Genomic DNA, 19,206 nt, shown 5'->3' with positions numbered 1-19,206 from the left:
ATCCCCTTGTCTTAGACCTCGCATGTGCCATATTGCTTTACCAGGGATTCCAATGAGGAGAATTCTCGAGCTTGAACTTCCTAAAATATTTGAAATCCAATTTCTCCATCTTTGTCCAAACCCAAAATTTTGTAGTACCTCCAGCAAATACGGCCAGTTTACGGTGTCAGAGGCTTTGGAAATATCGACCTTTATGAAAAGCATCGGTTTTTTCTTTCTGCTGAAGTTTTTGATCATGTTCTGCACATACAGGAAGTTGTCATGTATTGCTCTTTTTCGAATGAACGCGCTTTGGTTTGGTGAGACGAGTTCATGAAGCTTAGGCGCCAATCTATTGGCCAACATTTTTGCTAATATCTTGGCGAAGCTGTGCATTAAGCTTATGGGTCTGAAGTCCTCCACCCTTGTTGCTTCACCCTTTTTCGGAATTAGACAAATGTTTGCTGAATTTAGGTCTTCCAGTCTATCTGAGTTCAGAGAGCTGAAATGGTTAATGGCCTGTAGCAAATCTGATTTAATCACCTCCCAAGCTTTCTTAAAAAAAGCCCCTATATAGCTATCTGGGCCAGGTGCTTTTTGTGGGGGAAGGTTTGATATTGCTTCTTTTAATTCTTCTTCTGTGAAATCTTCCTCCACTTCCGACAGATCAAGGGAAGGGAGACTTAATTCTGACCAATTAAGAGTTAAGGAGCGTGGGACATACTGCCCTAATCTCTGGGAGAAATATCTCTCAAGTTCAGCCTCCTTTTGTTCTGTGGTTACAGCTATGCCCGAGGGAGTGATTAGAGCCGGAATGAAGTTTTTCCTTTTTCTTGAGTTTGCTTTCAAATGGAAGAATTTTGAATTAACATCACCACATTTTAACCAAGTTAGTCTGGCTCTTTGTCTTATTCTTATCTTCACTAGTGTTGCAAGGCCTAAAACTCTAGATTTTAGAGTAGATTTCAGCAGAAGCTCTTCGTCTGTAAGAGCTCTCTCTTCTTGGGCCACATCAAGTTGGAAAATAACCTCATTTGCGATTGCATGCTGCAATCTGATATCTCCAATCCGAAATTTACTCCATCTCTTCAGATCTCTTGCTAGTCTTTTTAGTTTCAAGTTGAGCTTTGCAAAGGGATTTGACCCTCTAATTGGTCTATTCCAAGATTCAGAGGCTACTTCCAAAAACTCAGGGAATTTAAGCCAGTAAGCTTCAAAACGAAAAGAGGTATTTAGTTCCCTCTGTTCACAGCCCACCAAGAAAAGAGGCGCATGATCCGAACTTGATGAGGATAAAGCAGCCATGTAAGCAGATCCAAATAATATGTCCCAGTCCGGCTTGCAGAAAGCTCGGTCAATTTTTGTTTGTGTCGGGTTTGCTCCATCTTTAGCCCAAGTAAAACGCCTACCATTCAGAGCCAGCTCCTTTATCCCTAACCTGTCAATTGTTCCTTTGAACCTCTGCATCATTCTTCTGTTAAGACGGTCATTGTTTTTACCAGAGGCCAAATAAATTAGATTGAAATCTCCAAGTAAAAGCCAGGCAGGGTGCACCATGCTTTCTAAACTTCTCAGTTCATCCAGGAAAAGGTTTTTTTCTGTTTCTGCCTGCGGTCCATATACTACAGTTAAGGACCAGCAAGTGTTATCACTTTTCATAGTAACCGAAGCAGTCAGACTGTGGTCTTTTAGGATAACATATGAGATTGAGAAAAAGTTGTGGTTGCAGGCCAGAAGGATGCCTCCTCTCGTTCCAATTGCAGGGAGGAAAGCAAATTCCTGCACAAAGCGCTGCCCCAAGAATTGAGTTATCACAGAATCAGACACCATTTCCATCTTTGTTTCTTGCAAACAAACTACTGTTGCTTTCATTTGATCCACTAACAACTTAACATTATCTTGCTTAGCCTGACTATTAAGGCCTCTTACATTCCAATTGAGGATGAAGCAATTTAACTGTGACATAAGCAAAAGGGGCAGCAAGCCTGTTTCACAAAAGACCGAGACCCTGCTAACTGAAGAGTGGGGAACTGCATACTACAAACTCTGAAACACAGCCAGAAGAGGTGGCAGAAACACAGAGATTTTGTAGATAACAAGTCGCTGCTTCGGGGGTGGCGATGACAAGGAAAGAAAACTAAGGACCACATCTTCATGTCCATGGATGTTCTTCTACTTGCTGCTCAGGCTTCATATGGTTCTTCAGGTCTGAGTTGTTGCAGGCGCTTGCGCAACCTTCCCCTTCCCCTTGCCGTTCAGCCTAATTGCCTTGCAGCCGCCTTTCTCCACCAAGGCCGAAATGGTCTTCATAGCAGCTGGGGACAACGGTTTCTTGTACTGCTGCAGATAAAGTTTTTTTATGCGGTCATCAAAAGGTTTGCCAACATCAAGCAGACCAAAATTATTTGAGAGAATTTCCTGAGCAATTGTTTCAAGTTTTGAGTTGCGCCTAGCCTTAGATGCTAAATGTACGCTGTGCCTTTGCGGTGAGAAAGTCACCTTATTAAGGCAAGGTCGACGCTTCTTTGTCTTCGGCATCTTGAGTAGAGGCTGCTGCATCGGGGTGGAGAGGTTGTTGAGGAAATCAGCAGCCACACTCTGATTCGCCACCATCTCCGGGGCCTGGTTGCCTGCAACAGACGAAAGCACGAAAACAGGGGAAGCAGGTGCCGACGAGGAAGTGTCTGGAGAGTAGACGATGTTGCGGATGGAAGCTTCATGGAGCATGGGATCCAGGTGTTTCTCCAGCAAGTTGAGGATCGCACCCGAATCCTGCGAAGAAAAAGTCAGATCAGCAGGTGTCACGGAGGAAGAAATTCTGTTGCAGGCCGAACCCCTATCAGGGCTATCATTTCGGTAAGGAGGAGGGGTTTTGTAGGGGGACTGGACCTGCACAATCTCCTTCTCCTTAGCCGCGGGGGTAGACTCTCTTGATTGCCTACGCAGTCTTGTTTCTCCCGGCTCTACAGAGCGCGAGAGATGGCGGCTTCGGCTTCGGCTCTCGTCTGTAGCTCTGCTTCTCTGCCGCCCTCTATTGTCTTGATTGTACTGCGGGCGATCGCCCCTGTCCGGCTCCCTGCTTCTGCTAGCAGAACGGCCACCAAGACGGTCCCAAAGTGACCTGCTTCTGTGTCTCCTCCTTGATCTTCTCTCATGTTCATCTTCTTCGTCTGACCGATGATCTGGCTCCGGCAAGGTTCTTGATGTGACCATGGCTACTACGGATACATCCGTTGCTCACATCATGGATGAACAACAAGATATCAAGTTTAAGTCCTCCAAGTGCTGGAATCCGATTCGGCCACCTACTACACTGCTGACTTCAAACGGCCGCCGAATCTCCATACGACCTCCGTTTTCAGCCCGTCAGTACTTGATGGAAAGCTCTCGGAGTCCTCTTTCCAATGCATCAAGACTCATTGCCAAATTCCATCTCAGTCGGCAGCAACTGAAGAAACAAGGTGCTGCGACACCTGTAATGGGCCTATAGACTTGTAACTTCGTCTGGGACCCCGGCCCAAGTGGGGCCCATGTGGGGTGCGCCCCAATCAGGTGGAGGACGACCTAGGGTCCTCCTATCTCTATAAATAGCTTGGTACCCCTTTAGAGTATCGCGGGTTTTGATAGATTAAAGTTTAGCCATTGCTACTTGCTTGCAGCGCGCGTGTCGGCTAGACCGTCCGTCTGCTTGTTCTTTGGAACCCCAACTTATCATTTGTATTAAATTCCTATTTGCAATATCAGATTGCTTTTATCTTGTTCTTGCTTGTTTCTTCGATTTGCTTGCAGGAATAGGGTTGATCTGCACCGGCAAGATCAACATTACTCGGAGAGGTGTATCGATCGCTAAGGCGCAACACAACGTCTCGTACGGTTGTAGTCGGATCGTCAACGTTTCTCCCAAATCATAGTTATCACAACTCACCGAAAGATCGGGCCAACAACAGCATTGAGTGTCGAGAGGAACTCAGGGTTCATCAGGTGGTATCAGAGCTTTCGTTGCTCGGTGAGTTTTTATCTACCCATAACCAGAAAATAGCCATACAAAAAAATTTGTATCATTTACCTAGCCATATTGTGCCATTGCATTGTTCTTTTCAGTTTTTGCTTTGTTGAATTTTGTGTTGCATCATCACGTCGTCTTGCTGGTCTTAGCATCTAGTTCGTTTAGAGTTTCGAGTTCTAGTCACGTTTTATACCACAGTCATCGTCGCCTCCGTGTCTCTGTTGTCGTCAGGACCTACGAAAACGGAATCGGCTCGCTGCCACGGTTCTATTTTTGTAGTTTTCAGAAGTTTCTGTCGGTTAGTTTCGAAGTTGTTGAGTTGAATCTAGAGTTTGCTGATCCTGCCGTGCGTTAGTTTTTGCCGTGTATGTGTGCGCTAGCAAGAAGGAAGGGGAGTGAATTTCGTGGATTGGATTCAGTTTCCATAAGTGAGGAAGGAGGAAGGGGAAAATTTTTTTTTTGATTGGATTCGGTTTCCACTTGTGGGGGCCTAGACCGAACCTTTCCAATCTGCCGACTCCCTCCCACCGTACCTCCACCTCTCCACCTCCCCACCAGTTCTGCCGAGTTGCTAGACACCTTGGTGAAAATTTTCGGAGTGTCGGATTGGATATCTGTTTGGAAAAACGGAACCGACATAAATTCAGCATTCCATTTTTGTATAATTTTTAATTTTGGTGTGGACTTTTACATTTGAGTCCCTGTAAATTTTATATTTACATTTGAGTCCCTATGACCTTACATTGAGGTCCTTGAGTCGGTTTTTGTTAAAAAAAAGGCAGAAAGGTGCTTAAAAAAAGAAGAAAAAAAAGCCGCACCAAAAAAAAAGAAAAGAAAAAGAAAAGAAAAGCAGGAAAGACAAAAAAAAAAGAGAAAGAAAGAAAGAAGAAAAGGAGAAAATCATTTTGTTATCATTGAGCTGAACTTCATATATCAGAATTGTGCATGAGTTGTTCCTAGTGCTATCTTGTGGTATCGTTTGTGTCTAGGCTCGCGTCTCTAGTATGTTCTAGCTTAGGACCAGCACGGTACTTGACTTTGAACAATTATTCAACTTTGCATTATCTGATTTGAGCATTTGCTATTCCTTTGCTACATATTTAAGCCTACCCAGAGCTCCACAAATTTGATTACAGCCATACCGCAAGTGTTTGCCAAGGCATCGATACATCCAACCTCCATTGGGGTGCTTGGTTGAGTCGGTGTATGTCACCATTCCACTTGCATTGGTAAGATCTTGTAAGAGCTTGGTTAAAAGCTTGAGTGTGTGTGATTTTTGAGCTGCCACTACCTAGTAGTTAATAGGAACGCGCATATTTTTGTGTATGTTTCTTATTTTCTACTAACAATGGCAGGGATACGCAAGATAATTGGGGATAGCTGTGCTCAACATCGACATCTTCGTCGAGACATGAGGAGGGATCAACATGACCATTATGAGGTAAGTGATAATGTTCTAGGTAAGATCAAATCTGTACTGCCTTATTTCGAGGGAAACTATGATCCTCATGCTTACATTAATTGGGAGCTAGCGGTTGATAGTGACTTTCAAAAGCATGTCTTGTCTGAGAAACAAAAGGTTATGTGTGCCTCTAGTAATTAAACATGCTTCTAATGATTGGAAACATCTTTGTAGGCATAACAAAATACCACAATCTTGGAAAGACCTAAAACGATATTTCAGAGATGTTTATGTTCCCATGTATTATGCTGACATTTTGTTCAACAAACTGCAATGTTTAAAACAAGATACCAGAACTGTTACTTCATACTATCATGATATGCAAGCTTGTTTATTACGTTGTGGTTTAGATGAATGCGAAGAAGCTAAAGAATTGAGGTTTTTACGTGGGCTTAACAAAGAAATTCAGGATATGCTTGATTGTCAAAGATATACATCTCTTTCTCATTTGTTACAACTTGCTTGCAATGCTGAAAGTAAAATAGAGGAGGACATGAAGAAGCAACATGCTATGTTTTTGTCTTCTATTACTAACCATTTGCAGGAAGTGCATAATCATGAAAAGGAGGAGAGAGACATAAAAGAGCCGCCAGTCCCATTGATCACACTCAAAGTCGAGGCACCTCCATCATCTGAAGAGGGCATCAAAGGTAAACTTAATGGTGCTAAAATTAATAAAGGTGAGTGTGTTGTTAATGAATTGAATTTGTCCACTTTTCATGCTATAGCAGAGCAACCATTAGTGGAACCAACTGCTGAGATTCCTTTGTCACAAGTTGATTTGTTTGTTGTTCCTTGTGATAAAGAAGAGTTATGTGATAATGCTTCACTTATATCCATGCCACAACTAGTGAATGAACATGCTATTCCTACTGTTAATTCATACTGCGCTGATTTTAAGCATGTTGTTCACATTGCTAATGAAGTAGAGGAGCGTGAATTGAGATCTTCTTTAAATACTTTGGGCTATGTTCAGTTTGATGATTTTTGTGAGCTCGATAATTTGAAGGAGAAATTATTTGCTAAGTCTGATTTGCCATATCCAACCAATGTTATATTTCACATCTTTGGCGAATATAATGATCTTGGAATATATTTTGTACATAGAGTTTACATCTGCTCGGATTTAGAACCTCCTGTACATGTGGATAAAACTTGCAAGCTAGAGAGGCATGTAATTTCTAATCATATTACTTCTAGTTTGTCTTGTTTTGATTGGATGAAACAGGTTGTTTTAAATCGACCACGCGCCGAGCACCATATGGAAAAACCGAGGACGGTTTTCCGTGAAGAAGGGGAGGATGATGTGACCATGGCTACTACGGATACATCCGTTACTCACATCATGGATGAACAACAAGATATCAAGTTCAAGTCCTCCAAGTGCTGGAATCCGATTCGGCCACCTACTACACTGCTGACTTCAAACGGCCGCCGAATCTTCATACGACCTTTGTTTTCAGCCCATGAGTACTTGATGGAAAGCTCTCGGAGTCCTCTTTCTAATGCATCAAGCCTCATTGCCAAATACTATCTCAGTCGGCAGCAACTGAAGAAACAAGGAGCTTCAACACCTGTAATGGGCCTATGGGCTTGTAACTTCGTCTGGGACCCCGGCCCAAGTGGGGCCCATGTGGGGTGCGCCCCAATCAGGTGGAGGACGACCTAGGGTCCTCCTATCTCTATAAATAGCTTGGTACCCCTTCAGGGTATCGCGGGTTTTGATAGATTAAAGTTTAGCCATTGCTACTTGCTTGCAGCGCGCGTGTCGGCTAGACCGTCCGTTTGCTTGTTCTTCGGAACCCCAACTTATCATTTGTATTAAATTCCTATTCGTAATATCAGATTGCTTTTATCTTGTTCTAGCTTGTTTCTTCGATTTGCTTGCAGGAATAGGGTTGATCTGCACCGGCAAGATCAACAATACACGGAGAGGTGTATCGATCGCTAAGGCGCAACACAACGTCTCGTACGGTTGTAGTCGGATCGTCAACGTTTCTCCCAAATCGTAGTTATCACAACTCACCGAAAGATCGGGCCAACAACAGCCTTGAGTGTCGAGAGGAACTCAGGGTTCATCAGTTCTGCAGGCTTGGAGGGGTAAAGCAATTACCCTGGTTCTTGCAACATCATCTGCTACTCCATAACGCCACTGGAAGCAGCGGACCTGTCGGGACACCAGGTCTTGCAAAGTGTCAATATGAATAAGAACAGGATAGGTGAGACCTTTTTTGTGTCAGAAGGGGCAGGATGCACAGCTTCCAGCTCCGGGAAGGGAGTGTCAACTGGGAGCCCCTCCTCGTCTGCTGACGTGATTGTCAACCTTGTTGCTCGTGGGATAGAGCTCGGGTCTGAGCTCCATACCCAATAGTCAAAAGTGCGGTTGTAGTTTCGACGCCTTGAGTATTCTTCAATGTAGTGGATGGAGCTCTTCTTGCCGATGATCTTTGCCGCAGTTGCATCTGTTCTTGCATGCATAGGGATTCCTTCCACATATACTCTGACCCTGAAGCGAACGTCGACGCATTCAGCACCGCGCCTCTCGTCCCATGGACGGAAGCGATACACACGGCCATTTCTCAGCATCAGTCTTGGTTCTTGCAGGATGGCCTCCCGATCACTATGATTAGTGAGCGTGAGAAAGAAATCTTCAGGATGGAACTTCATGACTTGGATATCAGAGCGGCGGATGCGGAATGCAGTGCGCACATCATCAGCAAATGTGCTCGCCTCCACCCTTTCCCCTTCTTCAACCCAGGCGACAACCGAGCGGGCAGTGAAAAGCTCACGCAATCGCTCAGTCTCTCCAGTGGAGGCCACCATGCAGAAATAAGGGCAGGACGAGCCGCTAGATCGCCCGGCACCCTAGCCATTGCTGTCGTGGGGGAGTGGTGGAGTGAGGGGGAGGGATTGGAAACACTTAGAGAAGGAAAAGTGGTGGTGGAGGAGAGTGGAGGGGGATTGAGTGGGGGGTGCTGGGATTTATAGTTCTTGGATTTGCAAGAGGAAGAGATATGACCGAAACCTCGACACATCCAACAGTGAAGAGGCTCTCTGTAGGTGGTGACTTTATGATCTAAGCTGAGGCAGCGAAAACATTTTCCAACCACATGCTTGAGGAAGAGCTGCTTCCTTGAATGCATCGGCTTCTGGTTGTTGGGAGGGTTAAAAGACTGCTGCTTTCTCCACCAAAATCTCGGCTTGACTTCACTCCACTGATCTTCCTTCACCTGGGTAGTAGAGCTTCGTGAGTTAAGGCCTTGTGTAGTCACATCTGCATCACGTCTGGGAACCAGGGATCTAGACGGAGGCTGCGTAGCCCAGCGACCCCATACCGGAGGGTTAAGGCGTTCAGCAACCGACAGACGGCGCGCGGCGTGGGGTTGAATGTCGCTCTTCAGTATGGTGGAGTAATGCCTTCGAATCTGCACAATCTTGCTCTGAGGGTGGAGGATCTTCATAGACAGATTTCGATTTGCCCCCAAATCTGCAGCTGACACATCTTCCTGCAAGGGCGCGGCGCAATCTTTACTTGGATCTTCGACAGAGCACAATTTCTGAGCCTGAGAGGAGGGGGGTAGCTCCGGATCCGGTCTTGAATACACCTGGGGATTTTTGATTTTGAAAATCTGGGATGGATCTGGGACAAGAGGTGGCACGAACTCACCATCCTCCAACGGGCAAGGGATTCTCTGCGGGAGAGAGAGGCCGAGCTGGGGAAGGCGGCTGCATTGGACGGAAAGGACTCGAGAACCGGGGACGAAAGGTGAGGGGAGAGCCCATGGTGGGTGGCCGGCGACGAGGAGGAACATCGCCGGTGTCGGGGGTGGGTATCGGGGCTTGGAGAGTGTTGGGCTGTTCTCTTGTTCGTTGTAACTTTCGGACAGAGACAGACATTAGGTTTGCATAGCTGTTTTTGAAAGATTCAGGTTGTGCTGTGATGCTGGAGGGGAGTTGATTACAGGGAGTTACAGGGTTCCAAGCTTTGCATAAGCGTTGGCATTGATGATAGAAATGTCTGGTGTGCAAGACTGCAAGGTGCTATTAAAAAAAGTCTGAAAATTTTCAGTTGCTCTTAGGCGAGAAATTTTCCTTTCATAAGGAAAAAGTACAGCGAAGGTCCCTCAAATTGTCATCGAGTTACAAAATCCCCCAACCACAAAACCAGATATAGGACATCTCTCAATTTACAAAACCGTTCGCTTTACATCCTTTGATGGTGTTGATTCCGATTTTATCCTACGTGACGGCTGAGTCAGCGTAGGACCACGTGAGCCCCATATATCAGCGTGGCCACATCAGCCTCCTCTCTCCCTTCCTCATCTCTCTTTCCCCTCTTCTCTCCCTTCCTCATCGACGACGACATGGCCGACGGCAACAAGGGTAGCCTCCTCGCCGGCTTCGCCACCTTCCTCCAGCGCATCCGTGGTGGCGGCGGCGGTGAGGACTATCAACTGCCGATCAATCACAAACATCCAGACCACAAAGCCGACATCCTCATGTACGGGGACATGGTGGAGGCCGCCTACAACTACAAGGCCTTCGCCGCCGACGAGAAGGAGGTTTACTACGGCGGCGGCGGCGGCGGCTACTTGTACTTGGCCACTACCAACCTCTACGCCACCATCGACGCCGTCCCGGCACCGTACCGCTCGAGGCGGCTCTGGCCGACGTCCCCGTCCGCGCCGTGACCTTCGGCGCGCCGCGCGTCGGCGACGCCCTGATCAAGGATCGCCACGTCGATGTGGTGTCCCTCGTCGTCAAGCAGGACCACCGGTACGTGCAAGTCACCGAGAAAGTCGTCGAGCTCGTCGTCGACGACGACGTCGTCGGCATGTCGCCGCTGAAGCTGCTGTCGGCGTCACACAGCAGTACCTGCACCTGTTCAGGCGCCTGTGCGACGACGGGCAAGCCTTCACGGCCCGCATGGCGCCCATGCCGGTGGCGAGGTGGCGCCGGAGAGGAAGAACAAGTGGCCGGAGATGGAGGAGGAGGCTGACGGCTGTTAGACTTAATCTTGTTATTTATTGTGTGAGTAGTGATTAGTGCGTGCATGAGTTAGCTTGATCAAGAAAATCCATGATCTGCATGTAAGTGCTTGCATGTAGGAAGTTATATGTGGATATCCGCTGGGAGTAGTGGCCGAGTCAATGCGGCAAAAACGTGGCTAGTGTGCTGCTGCGCGTGTGTGCTATTTAAGCATGTAATCAGTGTGTGATTAAGGTGTGGAGAATAGAAAGTGAAGTGTGTGGTGGTTCACTGGTGTGCAGTGACAAGAAATTTCCTTGCGTCTCTTTGTTTCATTGCGTGTTGTTCATCTTCTTCCTCTGTCATTGCATCCTCTGTGTGTGTGTTTCATCGAGACAGAGAGAGAGAGAGAGAGAGAGAGAGAGAGAGAGAGCTGTGTGTGTGCAAGTGAGTGTTTGGGCTAACAACGGCTACAAGCGGCTGCCGCTGTCCGAGCTGGACAAGCACGTCAGTCAGTCATCACCAAGGCTTTGAAGCTCCATTTTCTCCCCGAAAATTAATTAACAGAACTATTTCTACGTACGCGGCTCACACAAGATGCCATCTTGCATGTGCTTCCTCCGGGCATCATGTTCATCGAGGCCGAGTACGACGACGACTCAGGCGGCGCCGTGGACATGCGTCGCCTCGCCGGCAACAACGACGAGCACCACACGGAGGCCTTCAAGCGGCTCGTCCCGCCCGCGCGTAGCGTAGCTAGCTCCTCCCCCCGCCGCCCGCGCGCAGCTAGCTCCTCCCATCGATGCCACCGCCCCCGCCCCCAAACGCGGCGATCTCCGTCTCTCGACGCCACTCTGACCTCCGGCTCCCGACGACGCCCTGACAACATCCACGCCGCATCGCCGCCAAGCTCCATGACGAGGGGCTCTCAGCTCCAGACGGCCGCCCACACCACCACAGTCCTCGCCGCCAAAAGCAGCGATCTCCGTCGCTCGCGTTGCCCCGACCTCCCACTCCCGATGACGCCCCGCCACCACCCGCCGCCACCCTCGCTGCCAAACGCGGCGACCTCCGGCTCCCGACTATGCTTTGAGCTCCTCAACGTCGCACCGCTGCCAAGGCCGCCGACTAAGGCCCTCGCCGCCAAACGCCTCCTATCTCCCTCAGCAGTTGCCTATCTTTGCCCCGACTCCAACCCCGGCGCGGCGGCCAGCTGCTGCATCGCAGCCCACCGCCACCGCCGCCTCGTCGCCCGCCGCCGGACCTCCTCCTTTCCCGCCTTGCCCCGGCGACCTCCTCCCCCACCCGGCGGCCGGCTTGCCCAGAGAGGAGAAAAGTGAGAGAGAGAGAGAGGAGGAAGGGATAGGAGGGGAAAGAGATAGGGTGATGACGTGGCATCCTGACAGGTGAGGCTCATGTGGATACGCGCTGACTCAACTGCCATGTCGGATAAAACCAGGGTCTAACACCATCGAAGGACTAAAGTGAACTGTTTTATAAGTTAAAGGATGTCATATATCTAATTTTGTGGTTTGAGAGACGATTTTGTAACTCGATGAAGTTGAGGGACGGTGTACTTTTTCCTTTCCATAATAACTAGCATGTCTGCATGCTTCACCTTCGTGAAAATGTCTATTCTTTTCTCCCTTTGTTCCTTTTCTTTGGCAAATATACAGATATCTTCATTTTGCGACGAAAATATACTGTGCCATGGGAAATGGTACTGCCGTAGCACTTGGATTTGGAATTGGCCGTGATCATTTCCCATGGTTTATAAAAAACAGGAGATCTCTTCTGTTTATGGAATTGGCCGTGATCATTTCCCAGGAGATCTATTCTCAATTTCTCATGCTTTCTTAAAAAAAAAAACATAATAAAACCATTACTGTTCTTGTTTCCTCCAAGTTCAGCATGATGCCTTCGCTTTTGGGCCTACAGGTTGGGCGGCCCATGTAAGCCTCCTCGTTTGCATCTGGGCCGAATCAGCTGACGCGGTGCGAACAGTTAGAGAGTAGAGTGCTCTCTGCTTGTTTAGTCCCACCTCGCCTACCCAAGTCGGAGGGCACAGGGAGCTCTGCTATATATAGGGGCCTGGTGCCACCGCTTGAACCCACGCAGCTGCGCGGTGAGCACAAAGCGAACTATTCTTTCGCCTTTTACTAAAGAATACCGTGTGCGCGCCGCAATTAGCAGCATACGCTAATTTTTGGAGGGAACCGACTCTTCTGAGGAGGTACCCACAAATGAATTCAAGCTCTTTTTTCTCTTTATTATATAATTAAATTAAATTTTGCATCTTTATAACTAAATTAAATTTTGCAGTATAAGTTTTTTATAGTGTACGGATATAGGCTTCAAAGCAGTTTTTTATTTTCTTTCAATTCAAAAGTCGCAAGATTCTCATCATGAATCTATATCAAGATTTAATTAACACTAGCTACTACTAGCTCATTAAGTCTATTTGCGCGACTATAACCTCACTCTATTATGTGTGTCGTTTAAATAAGTATTCGTGAAACATGTATTTTTTAAAGTAACTTTAGCTATACATCATAATATTTTTATTTTAATTTATGATTAATTAGTATTATAATAATAAATAATTTACTAAGCATTTATAAAGGTGTCATTTATAGTATTTTGAATACGCTTGTAATGTGAGATGTCATTTTCTATTCATCTTGACCACTGTTTGGCTTTCCCTATCTGCGCAACATATTCTCTTTTGTTGAAGGATTACTCCCTCCGTTATAAAATAAAAGTATTTTTAGCTATGAATCTGGACAACTGTCTGTCCAGATTCGTAGCCAAAAGTTATTATATTTTGGAATTGAGGTAGTAGTTTGTAAGTTACAATTTACTTTAGGACTAAAATAAAAAATAACAATTACATCTTAACTCGCAGAGCATATGCCTCGTCATTTGTTAAAAGATAAATTAATCGCAAAGACAATACAAAATTTTGTTAAAAGATAAATTAATCGCAAAGACAATACAAAATTTTGTTAAAAAAATTTAGGACTAAAATAAAAAAGATAATCACATCCAAACTCTGTTTGTGAGCGATAATATAGATAGCAGTTCATAGTTTTGTTTTGTTTTTGTTTTCAGGGAAGTTTCTCGTTTTGTTTTTGTCTGCTCTCCTCCTGACCGAAGGGAAGGATATGGAATCATCTGATGCTGGGCATTTTTTTTCTTTTTATAACGCTTCCTCTGTTTTTTCATTGGATGGGACGGTTAGGATTTGTTGTACTTCTCAATCCAATGATGATGAATTAATGTATGACGTGGCTCATCTTAGGTGACATCTCAAGATTAACTTTTCACTAATGTAGATGAGGCCGAGAAGGCGAAAAGAAGTTGTTGGGTTCCGAGGATTAGGCCCACATAAGACGTAAGCCCACTTCCAATCTTCCATTCCTTCCACCTCTTCCGTCACCACGCCGCCGCAGCCGCACGCGCAGCGCAGGGGAAGAAGAAGAAGAAGAAGAAGAAGCGGAAGGCCTCGTGCAGGATGCAGGCGGTGAGAACCCTGGTGCTGCGGCACCTGCGTCTTGCCTGCCGCCGCGCGCCGCCCTCGGCTGCTGCCTGTGGTGGCGCGAGGCCGGCGGTGTACCGCGTCGTCGGCGTCGCCCCCGGCCACCGGGGGATGGCCGCGTCGGCGGGCCAGGAGGGTGGGCCGCCGCGGGATTTCTCCGAGGGCGCTGTCAGGGCGCGCGTCGTCGAGCTCGTCAAGAAGTTCGACAGGATCGACGCCGACAAGGTCGCCTCTTGGCTCCTCTCTCTCTCTCTCTCTCTCTCTCTGCTCCTTTCGTTTATCTCGTTGTCCTTCTCGTTGCCTCTGCAATTTCGCCACATTGTGATATGGCGTCTGAAATGCTTGCTATTTCAGTTGCTACTGGTATGGTTTATTAGTTATTGCTTATGGAAGTTGATTCTTGTGCTTTGTTAGCTCGCCATTGGTGACACGTTTTACTGCCATGAGCCAAATAGCCAATGCTTGTGGTTTGTATTCCTGCAGTAAAATGTCAGTCAAGAATTGGATGTCATAGAGGTGAAGCTGTTACCATGGCCAGCCTAATCACTTAGTCTGCGATAATACATATAAACAGAGGCGTGCTAGGATGGTTAACTGAAATGTGCTTACAAGAATCATGGCTGAAATGGCCCGAACTGACTACTATCTAATAGTGGGAAAAGATTGTGGACAAAGTCAAAAACTGATATTTCCAGCTCTTCACTCAGTGATGATACATCGATGTAGCATTTAGCATTGTTGGTATGGTTTATCTGATAAAATGGCCCTTTTTTGGGTTTATCTTGGACTCGGAGGAACTTTCTCGTTGTAAACTAATCCTTAACAATGGGACATTCAGGGTGATGTTCATTGTTCAATAGGTACTTCTGTTGTTTTCAGTGAATTTATTACTGGAAATAAAGTCTCTTGTTTGCATAGGAACATTTAGTGCACCTTTTGTGTTAGGATTAAATAATTCATTGGTGTAATACGTTCATGTTGATCAACATCTAAAGGGCCCTTTCTCAGGTTAGGATCCAGTAACACTTGTGATATAGCTAGCTCTAGCATTTACGCATCAGTAGCCCTGCTCAGCATAACCCTGACGCAAGAAAAATAACTAAAACTAATGACCATCATGAAGCACAAGCACCCGGTGGCGGCACTTAAAATGCAACCTAATCACTAATGCAAACTTATTAATCTAGTGAAATTTAGACTCCTGTGTCCCCTTTTGGTATGGCCTTCTGCAAGATCTCAAGTTGCACAATCCATTGTATGGTCCAGATGATGAATTGACAGTCATAGACCATTGGTGCTCTGATTATTACACTTTTTTTTTGTATGCTGTCAAAACACAGCCGATATTACCAATTATCAGTAATATAAAAAATATATTTAATATCAATTTAATAAGATGGAGTTGTGGTGAGTAAGTACATATAGCTTTATAAGAAAGAGCTTACCAAAATTTTCAGCATGCTGCCTGATGCTTTTCTCCAGAAAACAAGATGCCAAGATGTTCTCTTTCTGTAGAAGGATTGTTTTGTCTGGCAAGTATTGCCCCACAACATGCATGATTTCTCCTCTTTAAACTTAGTTTCTGCCTAGGCTGTTGGTCTGTTTTGCAAGTATTTGCTTCAGGATCTGTTTCATAAATACGATATTTACAATACTCTCTTTAGCTTTGGTAGCATGTAAAATAATAAAATGTGGTATATGTTGCCAGATGACAGGTGTTTCATTCGTACCATAATCCTGTTGCAACAAACCCGAAAAACTATAGCAACATGTGGCTTTCATGTACAGTGGAGCAAAACTGCTATCCATCATAGTTATGAATTCATGAAAAATACACTGTTACCACCTATGAGCTCATCCACTTTGTTATCTTTGGATTGGTACATATTTATGTTGTCAAAGTAGAGTGCTATGTTTAACTGAGTAATTGAAAGACATATTAGAGAACTGCCTTAGCTAGTGATGGTGTAGAGGAAGAAGCGTCATTCCAGTTGATTTGACAGCTAAACTATTTCAGACTGTTGAAAGTCAACGCCTCCCAAGAATGGGGAAAATGGAGCTCTACGTTGCATATTTGAGAACTGATAGCTCCTTGAAGTAAAATTTGTACAATTTACCAGATATCATCATAATGTTAACTAGGAAGTATCAATATGCATTCATACACAGAGAAGTACTTTTCTGCTGTTCTTGATGATTGCATTGAAAATAGCACCTATTTGATTAGTATTCTTTCTTCTTTTTACCTGCATGATTTACAGCTTTAAGTAAAAGTACGTTGGACATTTTATTGTGCACATCATGGCTGCTTTATGCAAATTCACTGTTTGCAGCCTGAGATTAGCAGAAGGAAATTGAAATAATTTGTTACAAGACAAAATCATTTTAGGTACGGTGATACTTAGATCTGTGATAAATACAAAATTTGAAGACAATTTTGAGTAGGTACTAGAATATAACATGGAAACAAAAGTTTAGCAGAATAATATTGTTTAAGCTTCTATGATCATATAATTCATCATTTTATATGGAAAATTGGAAGACACTATCAAATCTACAACACTGATTCACTGGCCCAAAATGTGTAGTGTGTTCTCATTGATCTAAAATGGTGTAAAATGAAATGGGAAGAGGAAGGCAGAGGAGTTCATCCAGATGAAGGCAATTAGGTGAACACTGAACAGTTGTATTCCCAAAATTGATTGATGCATAACATGTCCAATTTAACAATACAATACTTGTAGGTTACTGAATTTTCTGTTTAGTTGCTTAGAAATCTTGTACAGCTATGGAGTTACATTAAAAAGTAACTCCCAAGTCACAGTTGAACTGTCAAGCCTAGTTTCCTCTTTAGATGAGGGCGAACTAGATCTTATGTTGATTCCAGTCCAAAATTACTCACCTTGAGAAGTGAAAATGTCTATTTACGATGTTTGCTTATCAAGTATTTTTAAGAATAGAATGGGAACATATCCTATGCACACAAATTTTCAATGCACACAAACTAGCAAATATCATAGAAAATTTTATAAAAACAATTGACACATACTTCCAATAGTATTACACCTATCTGTGAAATCTTATCTTCAAATTCATTATATTTTAGCCGTAACAAAAAAAGATAAAATTCTGACAGATTTTTACTCTTAAAACAGTCAGATTTTTTCACTTTTTTGTTATGGCTAGACAATAATGAATTTGAATATGAGATTTTGCAGATATGTGTAATAATATTATCAGTACATGTCCAATTTTTTCTAGAATTTTCCGTGACATTTGCTATTTGATATACGCGGAGTGTGCACAGAAACTTATGTGCATATGATATGTTCTCCTTTAGAATTTGTACCTATTTGCATCTGCATGTGTCAGCACAAGGAATGTGACACACATTTACCATTCAAATGGCTGCAGGTAACTGAGACAGCAGATTTCCAAAGGGACCTGAGTTTGGACAGCTTAGATCGGGTGGAACTCGTCATGGCCTTTGAGCAAGAATTCTCCGTTGAAATTCCTGATGACAAAGCCGACAAGCTTTCCTGCTGCGCTGATGTTGCAAAATACATCATATCTGAATCCCAATCCAACAAAAGTAACGCTGGGAGCATTTAAATTGCAAGCCATCACAAAGCAGATTTTTTGCGCCCCTTGAATCTCAGCCACAAACGGCATTTCTATTTTAGATAATGCCACAAAGGGAACTTTTGTTGCCATTTTTGATTATGTTGTAGCTCCAACTATCAAGTCAAATGCATCAGAGCTTTATGTAGTGAGAATATTTGTCGATGACTGAATTACTGATACTTGTTATATGCAAGGTTTCAACCGTTAATCATGGTTGATGTTTATTATAACTTTAGTAGCAAATTGAGTTTAGCGGGCAACTTAACTGAATTTGAGCCTTTTAAGTTAGTGTTATCTCTTTATCAGAGAACAGGAAACTAGTCTGGTGCGTTCTGAATGATGAGGAGTGCCCTTGCCTGCGCCGGTGGACGATGTATTATGTTATTCCACGTATGCCTGCCCTGCCAGGCGAGGCGAGCGCATGTGTTCCCCTCTTCTCTCCACCACACATGCTTTAAGTGGCTAGGAGGACATTCTCTCTTTTAAGAAGGTCCCTCTATTTGAGAATAAACAATGTGATACTAAACTCTCCATGCATGCCATGCTTTTGTGATTTTTCAAATAATTAATCTTCGAGTGGGCCTTAGCCCATCCATTAATTCAAACAGCTTTTGCAAGCCCGAATACACTTTAATTCATTCTCATTAAGGGCCTCGTACAACAATAAATGAACTATTAACCTCAGCTTAGCTTGTGACTAATGGACTTTCTTCCATGTCGATCAATGTGCTGTGGAGAATTTTGAAATTAATAATATCAGGTTTTCTCCACATGTAAACTGGTGTTTGTCGTAACACATTCCGGGCGAGAAGTATCTGTTTGATCTTTTACTAGACAGTAGACACTGTACAAGTATTTTTTATGTGCCGGCTGGCTGTATGCATGGCCAATGCAAGACTGAAGTTTGGCGGATTGGCCATCGCTGAAACCTGTGTGCGGTTACCAGTATTATCGATCGCTGAAACCTGAATCATGGTGATGGTGAAATGCAATTATTATACTCCCTCATTCTCTTAATAGACTGTTATTTTAGCTAGTCAAAGGTAAATTGCTATACGGCCGGTAGAGGAGAGGCGTACGTCAACCACGAGACAAATGATTCAAACATACAGTACGTCAGAAATAATTATCATGATATTCCTAGAATGGAAATTATGATCATTATTTGGGTTATACCTCATGTATGCATTAATTAATTTTGATTTGCATACACGAGTACTCCATCCGTTTCTAAATATTTGACATCGTTGACTTTTTAGCGTATACCGTTCATCTCATTCGAAAACTTTTGTGAAATATATCAAACTATATGTATCCATATAAGTATATTTAACAATGAATCAAATAAGACGAACGGTCAAACATATTTAAAAAAGTCAACGCGTCAAATATTTAGGAACGGAGAGAATATTTCGCTTTTGTCCTCACCACAGATAAGGATAAGCCCATTTACATTGCATGTGGTCATACTTTTCTTTCCTTTCCAGCTTGCTCATCAAGAAATTTTGACTTGGGATAGCATTACTCATAAACAGCGTACAGTACTGTCACGTTACAGTAATAATACCTCGAGTTTTTAATGTCGCTGACTTTTATACCTTTATTTAATCATTCATCTTATTAAAAAAT

At 44.3% G+C, this 19,206-nt stretch overlaps 3 protein-coding genes, 1 non-coding gene and 1 pseudogene across 5 annotated transcripts; 3 read left to right on the top strand and 2 right to left on the bottom strand.

Annotated features, from left to right (window-relative positions):
- Positions 1–1,888: 1,888 nt before the first annotated feature.
- Positions 1,889–4,610, bottom strand: LOC107280320 (uncharacterized). Of its 2 annotated transcripts, none has more exons than XM_015774092.3 (3): positions 2,869–4,610; positions 2,479–2,751; positions 1,889–2,319 (listed from the first exon to the last, which is right to left on the bottom strand). In XM_015774092.3, the coding sequence occupies exons 1-3, from the start codon at positions 3,190–3,192 to the stop codon at positions 2,182–2,184; spliced, it is 735 nt and encodes a 244-aa protein (XP_015629578.1). In that variant the 5' UTR covers positions 3,193–4,610; the 3' UTR covers positions 1,889–2,181. The 2 variants fall into 2 exon arrangements, with proteins under 2 accessions (XP_015629578.1, XP_025879621.1); XM_026023836.2 differs by having other exon boundaries at positions 1,889–2,316; positions 2,869–3,319.
- Positions 4,611–7,425: 2,815 nt separating this feature from the next.
- On the bottom strand, positions 7,426–9,383 carry LOC4333373 (uncharacterized; annotated as a pseudogene).
- On the top strand, positions 9,235–10,721 carry LOC9270791 (uncharacterized). Its single transcript, XM_015773830.3, has one exon. The coding sequence runs from the start codon at positions 9,812–9,814 to the stop codon at positions 10,136–10,138; it is 327 nt and encodes a 108-aa protein (XP_015629316.1). The 5' UTR covers positions 9,235–9,811; the 3' UTR covers positions 10,139–10,721.
- Positions 10,722–12,531: 1,810 nt separating this feature from the next.
- LOC112938464 (U5 spliceosomal RNA) lies at positions 12,532–12,650 on the top strand. The gene has a single exon (XR_003241663.1). It is a non-coding gene; the product is annotated as a U5 spliceosomal RNA (small nuclear RNA).
- A 1,181-nt stretch (positions 12,651–13,831) lies between these two features.
- Positions 13,832–17,788, top strand: LOC9268250 (uncharacterized). Its single transcript, XM_066308780.1, has 3 exons — positions 13,832–14,178; positions 16,542–16,622; positions 17,368–17,788. Exons 1-2 carry the CDS (start codon positions 13,930–13,932, stop codon positions 16,620–16,622), a joined length of 330 nt encoding a protein of 109 aa, XP_066164877.1. The 5' UTR covers positions 13,832–13,929; the 3' UTR covers positions 17,368–17,788.
- Positions 17,789–19,206: the final 1,418 nt, after the last annotated feature.

Source organism: Oryza sativa, chromosome 3, assembly GCF_034140825.1.
Source record: "Oryza sativa Japonica Group chromosome 3, ASM3414082v1".
Lineage (NCBI taxonomy): Eukaryota > Viridiplantae > Streptophyta > Magnoliopsida > Poales > Poaceae > Oryza > Oryza sativa.
The sequence above is the reverse complement of the archived record's forward strand: the minus strand, read 5'-3'. Positions and strand labels throughout refer to the sequence as shown.